This window comes from Panthera pardus, unplaced genomic scaffold, assembly GCF_024362965.1.
Source record: "Panthera pardus isolate Hobbes unplaced genomic scaffold, ASM2436296v1 HiC_scaffold_8, whole genome shotgun sequence".
NCBI classification, from domain to species: domain Eukaryota; kingdom Metazoa; phylum Chordata; class Mammalia; order Carnivora; family Felidae; genus Panthera; species Panthera pardus.
Window position 1 is genome coordinate 10,653,823 of NW_026527013.1, and position 13,859 is coordinate 10,667,681.

Sequence of the window (13,859 nt, forward strand, 5' to 3'; positions counted from 1 at the left end):
GGCCATCTTGGAGCCTCGCTTGGAGAATAAACCTCCTTTCCCCTTTGTCGGTGACAGGATCCAGACCCCAGCATGTGCATACTTAGCTTATGTCACTAAATCTGGGCGGACTCACCTCTAGTGTTCTGGGAAGCAGCTCTGAATATTAACAGCAGCAGCAGCAGCAGCAGCAAGAGTCCTGAAGCAGAAAAAAACCAGTGAGAAGACAAAAAGAGGAGTGTGGAGCTCTGGTGTTAGTTCCTGGTGGCATGGTCATTGCCTCCTGGGGAGGTGGGTCTGGTCCTGCGGCCCACAGCTTTCCAGCAGCAGCCACAGGGCTCTCGGACCTTTCGTGGAACTGAGGACTCAGTTTTTGCCCTTCACATCCCTTGACTCCCAGAGGAGTCAGTCACTAACAGACACATCCTCACGGAGCCTCAGTGCTATAGGTGAGGGGACAGAATATACACAGGTGACGTCAGGGACACAAGGTAGAAATTCCAACCTTTCCCGGTGGAGGGAGTGAATCTTGAAGCACAAAGTCCTCACAGTGGCCAGGTTCTTAGTTCTCTGGCAATGGCAGAAATCTACCCTGAGGATTTCTCTCCCAGGGTCACTGTCCCCTCTTTGACATACATGTTTTGGGGCACACGAGAAGAACGTGGGTTTGGGCGTCAGACAGCCCCAAGTCTGAGCCCTAGCTCACAGCAGTATCAGCAGGGCAGGGAGCCCTGGAGTCAAGAGAGTGGGGGGAGCTGATGACAGGTGAGGAGTGACAACTAAGGGCATTGTCAGGTAGAGCCACCGTCTCCTGGTTAAGTGGCCTATCCAGGTGCAGCACCCATGACTTCTGTGGTTCCTTGCATGCGAGCTCCTGGCCCTCCTGTGGCGCACTGAGGGCACAGCCTTTCCCTTTATCCCCCAGTCTCGTCCTGAGCGATGGGTCACTGGACAGGCTCTGTGGTATACACACCACTGCAGACGCGAAGGAATCTACTCTACAGGCAATCACTGGGCCACCTGTTAGAGTCTCTCCTTCCATTTGTGGGAGGCAATGAACCCTATGAAAATCTTTTCATATCTGTGTGCCTTTATAGGATTTTCCTAGAATGTGCCCAGCATTAAAATCCTGTTCCACAAATCAGATGATAAGAAATGCGGCTATTTTCAAAATTTTTAAAGTTTACTCATTTTTGAGAGAGAGAGAGATAGAGAGAGACAGAGTGTGAGCAGGGGAGGGGTAGAGAGAAAGAGAGGGAGACACAGAATCCGAAGCAGGCTCTAGGCTCTGAGCTGTCAGCACAGAGCCTGACACGGAGCTTGTACCCATGAACCACAAGATCATGTCCTGAGCTGAAGTCGGACGCTCAACTGAGCCACCCAGACACCTCGAGATGTGGCTATTTTCATGACAACCAGGAAACAAAATTACAAGCAATAAAGACAATACGTAAGGAACGCTTAACTTACTATGTAACAGGTATCATACTAAGCATTGAGGGAAAGAAAGACTAATCAGAATTAAGTTGATTTTGCTATTATGCACTGTTATTGTCCTTTAAACCATGCTGTGACCCACACAAAGCCTATGGGCTAAAGGATATTTTTCTTAGCTCATTAGAGTTTTTAGAGAATTTGCTATATAGTCTTGTAAAAAAAATAGTATAGGTAACATGATGGTTAATTTCATGTAACAAATTTGGCTGGGCCACAGCACCCAGATATATGGTCAAACATTAGTCTAGATATCTCTGGGCAGGTGTTTTTTTCAGATGAGAGAAACAGTTAAATCAGTAGACTCTGAGTAAAACAGATTATCTTCCATAATCTGGGTGGGCCTCATCCAATCAGTTGAAGTCCTTAGGAAAAACAAAAGAAGTCTGACCTCTTTCGAAGAAGAGGGAATTCTGCCTCCAGACTGACTTTGGACTTGAGATAGAACATCAAATCTCCCCTGGGTTTCCAGCCTGCTGGCCTGCCCTGCAGAATTTCAGCTTCCCAACCTCCACAATCTCATGAACCAACTCCTTAAAATGAATGAATCTCTCCCTCTTTCTCTCTCTCTCTCTTTCTCACTCTGTCTCTCTCTTTCACACACACACACACACACACACACACACACACACACACACGTTGTATTGGCTCTGTTTTTCTGGAGAAACTGGACTGATATAGGTAGTAAAAGGAGAAATCTTTGTTGGATTGGCCCTGGGAATAAGTTTTACTGATTATCTCCTTTGAGACTTAATACAAGTGAGTTTATATCCTTCTCAACATCTCCCCTTCGTCTTTGGTAGAGAAAGTGGGAAAAAAACCAGAGTCTCAGGAACACAGAATATTCTCTAACTGGTTAGAGAGTTCCCAGATAGCTTTAGTTATCTGTCACTATTGTTACAATTCTACCTACCTGGCAGCAGTCGATATCTGTTCCTCATGGTGCGGACCTCTGCTCTTGGTCTGTGCGTGTTACAAAGGCTTCCTATTTTAAGTCTGACTTGGCCCACAGGAGCTGATTTAGGAAACTGCTTGTCTGGATCCTTTCTTTCCCCCTAGTCTGTCCTGTGATTAACTTCCCAGAAACTCCACTTCTATTTTTTAAATATTTGCATAGCATTACTGGTATTTGTACTGAAAGCTTCCATGAAAGTGGTTTTTAAATGTTTGTGATACAGGAAGATGTGATCCTGTGTAATCCATGTCTGGTCTAGAACTAAGGTGTTTTTATTCTTCAGCAATACTCAACGCAGCCTTAGACTCATATGTATTGGCGAAGGAAAATACTCCTGATAGGTTTCAAAAGATGAGAAAAACGTCCCCAAATGTTCCACTCGTCTGTGTGGTGGAACTATAGTGAGATTCTTTGTTTGCATTGTTTAAATCTCCTTTGTTTTCTACCTGGCCACGTGTATGATTAGTCTGCTCGCCCTGCAGTAATAACAGAGTATCAACTGGGTGGCTCAAACCACAGAAATTTATCTTCTCAGTTCTGGAGGCTGGATTCCAAGATGAAGGTGCCGGGAGGGTTGGCTCCTGGTGAGAGCTCTCTCTTGGCTTGTGGATGGCCACCTACTCCTTGTGTCTGCATGTGAGCTTTCCTTGTATGTGGAGAGGGAGAGGGAGAGGGTGAGAGAGAGAGAGACAGAGACAGAGACAGAGAAAAAGAGAGAGGGAGAGGGAGAAGGAGAGGGAGAGAGAGATCACGGGTGTTTCTTCCTTTTCTTACAAGGACACTTTTAGAGCCCCACCCTTATAACCACATTTAACCTTAATTACTCCTAAAAAGTCCTGTCCGTAAATACAGTCTCACGTGTGTGTGTGTGTGTGTGGGGGGGTGGGGGGGGGTGGGTGGGTGGGTGGCGGTGTTTAGGGCTTCAACCTGTGAATTTTGGGGGGATATGATTCAATCCACAAAACTGTGTGTTATTTAATATCTAGGAAAAAATAAATTTTCATGAAGAAAAGATATCCTGGTTTCTCCCTAACTTCTGAAGGATTTTTTTTTTTTTTTATGGATATAAGATTCTGGACTGACTCTAATCTTTTCTCTCGATACCTGAAAGATGTTGTACTACGTTCCATTGGCACCCATGATTTCTGATAAGAAATGAGCAGATATCTGAAATGTTTGTTCCCTTAGGGATGAAGTATCATTATCTCTCATTGCTTTCAAGGATTTTTTTCTTTGCCTTTAGGTATCAAAAATTTGATTGTGATGTATCTTGTCCCTAATTTGTTTGAGTTGATACTGTTTGGAGTTTCCTCAGCTTCTTCTTCTTTTTTTAAGTTTATTTCTTTATTTTGAGAGACAGAGCAAAAACAGGGGAGGGGCAGAGAGAGGGAGAGACAGAATGGCAAGCAGGCTCCGCACCTCAGCACAGAGGCCCGATGCGGGGCTCGAACTCACAAACTGTGAGATCATGACCTGAGCAGAGATTGAGAGTCGGACGCCTAACTGATTGAGCCACCAGACACCCCATGGAGTTTCCTCAGCTTCTTGAATTTATATGTTCTTGTCTTTTCGAAATTTGAGAAATTTTAGCCATTTTTTCCCCCTCTGAATAATTTTTCAGTTCCGTATTCTCTATCTCCCTCTGGAATTTAGTGACAGATATCTTAAACTTTTTTTTTTTTTAGTCCCATAGGTCCCTGAGACCCTGCTAATTGTTTTGTAGTTTATTTTGTCTGTTTTGTTCAGATTGGGTAAATCATATTGTTTTGTCTTCAGTTCACTGATTCCCCCCCCCCCCCCTTTCTTCTGTCTCTATCCTGCTAGTAAGCCCATCCAGTAGAGTTTTTATTTCAGGTTTTGTATTTTTCAGGCCTCAAGTTTCTGTTATCCTTATATCATGTTTCTTTTTTTCCCCCGTTTGATGGATAGTGCTGTCATTTCATTTTTTAAAAATTTAAATTCAAGTTAGTGAACATGCAGTGTAGTTTTGGCTTCAGGAGTAGAACCCAGGGATTCATCTCTTACGTATGGACACCCAGTGCTCATCCCAACAAGTGCCTTCCTTAATGCCCATCACCTCCCACCCAACACCTCTCCAGAAACCCTTAGTTTGTGCTCTGTAGTATTCCATTGTACACACACACACACACACACACACACACACACATATGTCCACATCGATGGCCATTTGGGCTCCTTCCATACCTTGGCTATTGTCGATAGTGCTGCTATAAACATGGGGGTGCATGTGCCCCTTTGAAATAGCACGCCTGTATCCCTTGGATAAATACCTAGTAGTGTAATTGCTGAGCCATAGGGTAGTTCTATTTTTAACTTTTTGAGGAACCTCCATACTGTTTTCCAGAGTGGCTGCACCAGCTTGCATTCCCACCAACAATGCAAAAGAGATCCTCTTTCTCTGCATCCTTGCCAACATCTGGTGTTTCCTGAGATGTTAATTTTAGCCATTCGGACAGATGTGGGGTATATATCATCTGTTTCTTCATCAAAGTTCTCTGTTTCTTTGCTAAGACTTTCTAGTTTTTCATTTGTTTCAGAAAAGTTTGTAATTGCTCATTAGAGCATTTTTTATGATGGTTGCTTTAAAATAATTGTCAGATAATTCTAACCTCTGTGTCATCTCGAGTTGAGGTGTTCCTGGTTCTTGGGAGGACAGTGATTTTTAAAACGGTATCCTTGATATTTGTGGTATGTTTTGAAACTGGATTTTATTAAAATCTTCTGTTTGGGCAGACTTCTCTGATATCATGTGAGGAGTCAAGGGAAGATTTGCTGGCAAGTGAGGGTGGAAATCCAAGCTGCCAGAGCAGAGCCTGACGTGGGGCTCGAACCCAAGAGCAGTGAGATCGTGACCTGAGCTGAAGTTGGATGCTTAACCACCTGAGCCACCCGGCCACCCCAACTGTGTTTTGTTTTAACATAAAGTTTTTCCTACCATGTACTTTGCTCTCAACTTATTCTTCAGTCAGTGATGTTTTGGGAGAGTTTTTGGATGTCACTGAATAAAGATCCACGCCTTTCTTTTTGGCCACTGTTCCAAATATACAGATTACAAAATACATTATATTTTGCCTTTCTCCTTTTTTAATGCATATGTAGATGGCCTCTCCTTTCCCATTGCTACAATAATGCTGCCGTGAGTGTCTCAAAAATCCCTGAAGGAGAACTTTTATAAATTTCTTTAGCAGAGCTATTGGGTGGTTTACACACTGGGTTGCCAGAGCATATCTATTTTACATTGTAATAAATTTTACAAGTCTTCTATTCAATGAGACTGTATCAAATTACCCAGGTGCTATAGGAGAGGATCAACTTTCCACATGCAATCAAACCTACCCCTGTCAAATCTTTTTTTTTTTTTAATTTTTCATTTTTAACATGAAAAATTTGCTGATTGGTGGCTTACATGACCTCTCTGCTCATTTAGAAGGAAATTAACAGAAGAAAGTCACAGGAACTTAAAATCATGTCCATTATACACTTGTGGATGGGGAAAAGTCAAAGACATCAAGAATATAAGCCAGTCTCTCTGAAGGATACACAGTTTCTTTCATTGATAGAAGGACATGGCCCGTCTGGGCGATCTGTAAAGGACACTTCAATTTTACAATTCTGTCTCTACTTAACCATTAGGAGGCTTAGGGTTTACAGACGTTCTGGAATCTTTAAAAAATTTTTATTTAAATTTTAATTGGCCAACATACAGTGCAGTGGTTTCAGGAGTAGAGTTCAGTGATTCTTCACTTACATATAACACTCAGTACTCATCACAACAAGTGCCCTCCTTAGTACCTGTCAACCATTTAGCTCACTCCTCACTCACCCCCATCCATCAGCCCTCAGTTTGTGCTTTATCATTAAGAATCTTTTGTGGTTTGTTTCCCTCTCTTCTCCCCCTCCATATATTCATCTATTTTGTTTCTTTTAAAAAGTTTTTAAAAAATGTTTATTTGAGAGACAGACAGAGCGTGAGCAGGGGAGGGGCAGAGAGACAGGGAGGCACAGAATCTGAAGCAGGATCCGGGCTCTGGGCTGTCAGCACAGAGCCCGACGTGGGGCTCGAACTCACAAGCTGTGAGATCATGACCTGAGTCAAAGTTGGCTGCCCAACCGACTGAGCCACACAGGCGCCCCTGTTTTATTTCTTAAATTCCACATATAAATGAAATCATATGGTGTTTATCTTTCTCTATTTGACTTATCTTGCTTAGCATAACACATTCTAGTTCCATCCATGTCGTTGCAAATGACAAGATTTCAGTTTTTCTGATGGCCGAGTAATATTCCATTGTGTGTGTGTGTGTGTGTGTGTGTGTGTGTGTGTGTGTGTATGCCACATCTTTATTTGTTCATTGGTAGGAATCCTGAAAATATACATTATCAAATGTTTTCATCCCCCTGCTTTGTTGGGTAAACAATTTATCTTAACGTCATATGAATTTGTATCTTCATTAACAGTGTTTTTAGTTTTAACATCTTTGTATTTTCATGGTGCTTTCTGTGAATTATATACTCCTATCTTTTGCACACTCTATTTTAGTTATTGTATTTTTCTTATTGACTTTAAGGCATTAAGAATATATTGTGTGCATGTTTGTATGTACTCCATCTAGATATCTTTTGTAAAATAATGCAAACGTTTTTATTATATAAAATGAGTTCAGACTCTGAATATGGTGACTTATCAACATAACCTTTTTCCCCCCTGAAAACCTTGTCACCTGCTTTATTTCTGGAGAAGGGTAAAGGAAGAAGAGAAAATATTCACTTGAATTTGAGGGGCAGTTAAATTGGAAGCAAAACTACCAACAATTTTAGACTTTTAAGGTTTTTCTTGTCAATAAAGGGAATACTGAAGCTTCCTAGTTTGAAAACTCAAGATATAAATATTTTCTCAAAGCAAGATCATCCATTTTCACAGGGATACAAGAATAAAGAACAACAAACCCAATAGCATTGGATGGGGTTTTAACACAGAAAATAAGGCCAAGTTTCTCCTTTCAAATGCAGATTGTTTAGAACAAACTGAGGGTTGATGGAACAAGGTGTGTGGGAGATGAGCTAGATGGGTGATAGGTATTAAGGAGGTCACTTGTGATGAGCCCTGGGTGTTGTAAGTGATGAAACACTGAATTCTACTCCTGAACAACATTGCACTAACATTCACTAAAATTTAAATAAATTTAAAAAAGAAAAAAAGCAAATGCGTGTATATATATATATTTTTTTTTTCTTTTTTTTTTCTTTTAAGTAGGCTTTAAGTCCAGCACAGAGCCCAGTGCAGGGTTTGATATGCCCACAGTCATGAGATCAAGACCTGAACTGAAATCAAGAGTTGGACACTTAAGCGACTGAGCTGCCCACGTGCCCCTCAAATGCAGATTTTATTTTTTTTTATTTTTATTTATTTTTTATTTTTTATTTATTTATTTATTTTTTATTTTTTAATATATGAAATATACTGTCAAATTGGTTTCCATACAACACCCAGTGCTCATCCCAAAAGGTGCCCTCCTCAATACCCATCACCCACCCTGCCCTCCCTCCCACCCTGCCCTCCCTCCCACCCCCCATCAACCCTCAGTTTGTTCTCAGTTTTTAACAGTCTCTTATGCTTTGGCTCTCTCCCACTCTAACCTCTTTTTTTTTTTTTTTTCCTTCCCCTCCCCCATGGGTTTCTGTTATGTTTCTCAGGATCCACATAAGAGTGAAACCATATGGTATCTGTCTTTCTCTGTATGGCTTATTTCACTTAGCATCACACTCTCCAGTTCCATCCATGTTGCTACAAAAGGCCATATTTCATTTTTTCTCATTGTCACGTAGTATTCCATTGTGTATATAAACCACAATTTCTTTATCCATTCATCAGTTGATGGACATTTAGGCTCTTTCCATAATTTGGCTATTGTTGAGAGTGCCGCTATAAACATTGGGGTACAGGTGCCCCTATGCATCAGTACTCCTGTATCCCTTGGATAAATTCCTAGCAGTGCTCTTGCTGGGTCATACGGTAGGTCTATTTTTAATTTTCTGAGGAACCTCCACACTGCTTTCCAGAGCGGCTGCACCAATTTGCATTCCCACCAACAGTGCAAGAGGGTTCCTGTTTCTCCACATCCTCTCCAGCATCTATAGTCTCCTGATTTCTTCATTTTGGCCACTCTGACTGGCGTGAGGTGGTATCTGAGTGTGGTTTTGATTTGTATTTCCCTGATAAGGAGCGACGTTGAGCATCTTTTCATGTGCCTGTTGGCCATCCGGATGTCTTCTTTAGAGAAGTGTCTATTCATGTTTTCTGCCCATTTCTTCACTGGGTTATTTGTTTTTTGGGTGTGGAGTTTGATGAGCTCTTTATAGATTTTGGATACTAGCCCTTTGTCCGATGTGTCATTTGCAAATATCTTTTCCCATTCCGTTGGTTGCCTTTTAGTTTTGTTGATTGTTTCCTTTGCTGTGCAGAAGCTTTTTATCTTCATAAGGTCCCAGTAATTCACTTTTGCTTTTAATTCCCTTGCCTTTGGGGATGTGCCGAGTAAGAGATTGCTACGGCTGAGGTCAGAGAGGTCTTTTCCTGCTTTCTCCTCTAAGGTTTTGATGGTTTCCTGTCTCACATTCAGGTCCTTTATCCATTTTGAGTTTATTTTTGTGAATGGTGTGAGAAAGTGGTCTAGTTTCAACCTTCTGCATGTTGCTGTCCAGTTCTCCCAGCACCATTTGTTAAAGAGACTGTCTTTTTTCCATTGGATGTTCTTTCCTGCTTTGTCAAAGATGAGTTGGCCATACGTTTGTGGGTCTAGTTCTGGGGTTTCTATTCTATTCCATTGGTCTATGTGTCTGTTTTTATGCCAATACCATGCTGTCTTGATGATGACAGCTTTGTAGTAGAGGCTAAAGTCTGGGATTGTGATGCCTCCTGCTTTGGTCTTCTTCTTCAAAATGACTTTGGCTATTCGGGGCCTTTTGTGGTTCCATATGAATTTTAGGATTGCTTGTTCTAGTTTCGAGAAGAATGCTGGTGCAATTTTGATTGGGATTGCATTGAATGTGTAGATAGCTTTGGGTAGTATTGACATTTTGACAATATTTATTCTTCCAATCCATGAGCAGGGAATGTCTTTCCATTTCTTTATATCTTCTTCAATTACCTGCATAAGCTTTCTATAGTTTTCAGCATACAGATCTTTTACATCTTTGGTTAGATTTATTCCTAGGTATTTTATGCTTCTTGGTGCAATTGTGAATGGGATCAGTTTCTTCATTTGTCTTTCTGTTGCTTCATTATTAGTGTATAAGAATGCAACTGATTTCTGCACATTGATTTTGTATCCTGCAACTTTGCTGAATTCATGTATCAGTTCTAGCAGACTTTTGGTGGAGTCTATCGGATTTTCCATGTATAATATCATGTCATCTGCAAAAAGTGAAAGCTTGACTTCATCTTTGCCAATTTTGATGCCTTTGATTTCCTTTTGTTGTCTGATTGCTGATGCTAGAACTTCCAGCACTATATTAAACAACAGCGGTGACAGTGGGCTTCCCTGTCGTGTTCCTGATCTCAGGGAAAAAGCTCTCAGTTTTTCCCCGTTGAGGATGATGTTAGCTGTGGGCTTTTCATAAATGGCCTTTATGATCTTTAAGTATGTTCCTTCTATCCCGACTTTCTCAAGGGTTTTTATTAAGAAAGGGTGCTGGATTTTGTCAAAGGCCTTTTCTGCATCGATTGACAGGATCATATGGTTCTTCTCTTTTTTTTTGTTAATGTGATGTATCACGTTGATCGATTTGCGAATGTTGAACCAGCCCTGCATCCCAGGAATGGATCCCACTTGATCATGGTGAATAATTCTTTTTATATGCTGTTGAATTCGATTTGCTAGTATCTTATTAAGAATTTTTGCATCCATATTCATCAGGGATATTGGCCTGTAGTTCTCTTTTTTTACTGGGTCTCTGTCTGGTTTAGGAATCAAAGTAATACTGGCTTCATAGAATGAGTCTGGAAGTTTTCCTTCCCTTTCTATTTCTTGGAATAGCTTGAGAAGGATAGGTATTATCTCTGCTTTAAACGTCTGGTAGAACTCCCCTGGGAAGCCATCTGGTCCTGGACTCTTATTTGTTGGGAGATTTTTGATAACCGATTCAATTTCTTCGCTGGTTATGGGTCTGTTCAAGCTTTCTATTTCCTCCTGATTGAGTTTTGGAAGAGTGTGGGTGTTTAGAAATTTGTCCATTTCTTCCAGGTTGTCCAATTTGCTGGCATATAATTTTTCATAGTATTCCCTGATAATTGTTTGTATCTCTGAGGGATTGGTTGTAATCATTCCATTTTCATTCATGATTTTATCTATTTGGGTCATCTCCCTTTTCTTTTTGAGAAGCCTGGCTAGAGGTTTGTCAATTTTGTTTATTTTTTCAAAAAACCAACTCTTGGTTTCGTTGATCTGCTCTACAGTTTTTTTAGATTCTATATTGTTTATTTCTGCTCTGATCTTTATTATTTCTCTTCTTCTGCTGGGTTTAGGCTGCCTTTGCTGTTCTGCTTCTATTTCCTTTAGGTGTGCTGTTAGATTTTGTATTTGGGATTTTTCTTGTTTCTTGAGATAGGCCTGGATTGCAATGTATTTTCCTCTCAGGACTGCCTTCGCTGCATCCCAAAGTGTTTGGATTGTTGTATTTTCATTTTCGTTTGTTTCCATATATATTTTAATTTCTTCTCTAATTGCCTGGTTGACCCACTCATTCGTTAGTAGGGTGTTGTTTAACCTCCATGCTTTTGGAGGGTTTCCAGACTTTTTCCTGTGGTTGATTTCAAGCTTCATAGCATTGTGGTCTGAAAGTATGCATGGTATAATTTCAATTCTTGTAAACTTATGAAGGGCTGTTTTGTGACCCAGTATATGATCTATCTTGGAGAATGTTCCATGTGCACTCGAGAAGAAAGTATATTCTGTTGCTTTGGGATGCAGAGTTCTAAATATATCTGTCAAGTCCATCTGATCTAATGTATCATTCAGGGCCCTTGTTTCTTTATTGACTGTGTGTCTAGATGATCTATCCATTTCTGTAAGTGGGGTGTTAAAGTCCCCTGCAATGACCACATTCTTATCAATAAGGTTGCTTATGTTTATGAGTAATTGTTTTATATATCTGGGGGCTCGGGTATTTGGCGCATAGACATTTATAATAGTTAGCTCTTCCTGGTGGATAGACCCTGTGATTATTATATAATGCCCTTCTTCATCTCTTGTTACAGCCTTTAATTTAAAGTCTAGTTTGTCTGATATAAGTATGGCTACTCCAGCTTTCTTTTGGCTTCCAGGAGCATGATAAATAGTTCTCCATCCCCTCACTCTCAATCTAAAGGTGTCCTCAGATCTAAAATGAGTCTCTTGTAGACAGCAAATAGATGGGTCTTGTTTTTTTATCCATTCTGATACCCTATGTCTTTTAGTTGGCGCATTTAATCCATTTACATTCAGTGTTATTATAGAAAGATATGGGTTTAGAGTCATTGTGATGTCTGTATGTTTTATGCTTGTAGTGATGTCTCTGGTACTTTGTCTCACAGGATCCCCCTTAGGATCTCTTGTAGGGCTGGTTTCGTGGTGACAAATTCCTTCAGTTTTTGTTTGTTTGGGAAGACCTTTATCTCTCCTTCTATTCTAAATGACAGACTTGCTGGATAAAGGATTCTCGGCTGCATATTTTTTCTGTTTAGCACACTGTAGATATCGTGCCAAGCCTTTCTGGCCTGCCAAGTTTCAAAGGAGAGATCAGTCACGAGTCTTATAGGTCTCCCTTTATATGTGAGGGCACGTTTATCCCTTGCTGCTTTCAGAATTTTCTCTTTATCCTTGTATTTTGCCAGTTTCACTATGATATGTCGTGCAGAAGATCGATTCAAGTTACGTCTGAAGGGAGTTCTCTGTGCCTCTTGGATTTCAATGCCTTTTTCCTTCCCCAGTTCAGGGAAGTTCTCAGCTATAATTTGTTCAAGTACCCCTTCAGCACCTTTCCCTCTCTCTTCCTCCTCTGGGATACCAATTATGCGTATATTATTTTTTTTTAGTGTATCACTTAGTTCTCTAATTTTCCCCTCATACTCCTGGATTTTTTTATCTCTCTTTCTTTCAGCTTCCTCTTTCTCCATAACTTTATCTTCTAGCTCACCTATTCTCTCCTCTGCCTCTTCAAGCCGAGCCATCGTGGTTTCCATTTTGTTTTGCATTTCGTTTAAAGCGTTTTTCAGCTCCTCGTGACTGTTCCTTAGTCCCTCGATCTTTGTGGCAAGAGATTCTCTGCTGTCCTGTATACTGTTTTCAAGCCCAGCGATTAATTTTATGACTATTATTCTAAATTCACTTTCTGTTATATTATTTAAATCCTTTTTGATCAGTTCATTAGCTGTTGTTATTTCCTGGAGATTCTTCTGAGGGGAATTCTTCCGTTTGGTCATTTTGGAGAGTCCCTGGCATGGTGAGGACCTGCAGGGCACTTCCCCTGTGCTGTGGTGTATAACTGGAGTTAGTGGGCGGGGCCGCAGTCCGGCCCGATGTCTGCCCCCAGCCCACCGCTGGGGCCACAGTCAGACTGGTGTGTGCCTTCTCTTCCCCTCTCCTAGGGGCAGGATTCACTGTGGGGTGGCGTGGCCCGTCTGGGCTACTCGTACACTGCCAGGCTTGTGTTGCTGGGGATCTGGCGTATTAGCTGGGGTGGGTAGGCAAGGTGCACGGGGGCTGGAGGGGCAGGCTTAGCTCGCTTCTCCTTAGGTGATCCACTTCAGGAGGAGCCCCTCTTCCGTGGGCCTCTAGTCTGCGCTTGACTCTGGAGACTCCCTTCTGCTAATCCTCTGGCGGTTTTCTGGGTTCTTTAGGCAGGTGTAGGTGGAATCTAAGTGATCGGCAGGACGCGCTGTGAGCCCCGCGTCCTCCTACGCCGCCATCTTCCGGAACCCCCTCAAATGCAGATTTTAATTAACATATGCTTATCAATCACAGTTGTATTCCTTCTTTTTTTAAAAATTATTTTTTTTAAGTGATCTCTACATCTAAAGTGAGGCTTGGCCTCACCACCCCAAGATCAAGAGTCATGTACTTCACAGACTGAGCTAGTCAGGTGTCCCTGGAAGTAGTCTCTGTTAATTCAACCCTTCTCTCATCCTTAACAGGAACCCCAGGAAGCTGAAGAGCATGTGTGTTATTAACCAGATACAATCCGGCAGCTCCTTCCAAACTGGAATCTGACTACTAATAGACTGGCATAGCTCAGGACTGCTCCCAGAAATGGGAATCTGTAGCTAAGTTGGCAGATGGGACAGATACTGAGGGTGCCACCAGGCAAACAGTTGACCACTGTGTAATGGGTCCAGGAAGATGTGCACTCTGTTTGCCGTATGGTTTCGGGCCAC

General features: G+C 41.5%; 1 protein-coding gene across 7 annotated transcripts in view; it reads right to left on the bottom strand.

The window, feature by feature from the left end:
• LOC109253962 (adhesion G protein-coupled receptor E2-like) overlaps positions 1 to 13,859 on the bottom strand; it is a 66,390-nt gene that overhangs the window by 26,117 nt on the left and 26,414 nt on the right. For 6 of the 7 annotated variants that reach the window (XM_019427421.2, XM_019427423.2, XM_019427425.2 and 3 more), the window contains exons 1-2: positions 2,387 to 2,500; positions 116 to 178 (exon numbers count right to left, since the gene is read on the bottom strand). The exons of the other annotated variant lie outside the window; for it this stretch is intronic. In XM_019427421.2, coding sequence (XP_019282966.2) covers positions 116 to 178; positions 2,387 to 2,414 — 91 coding nt within the window. In that variant the 5' untranslated portion in view covers positions 2,415 to 2,500. Of the gene's footprint in view, positions 1 to 115; positions 179 to 2,386; positions 2,501 to 13,859 lie in introns of those variants that run through there. 7 annotated transcript variants of the gene reach the window in all.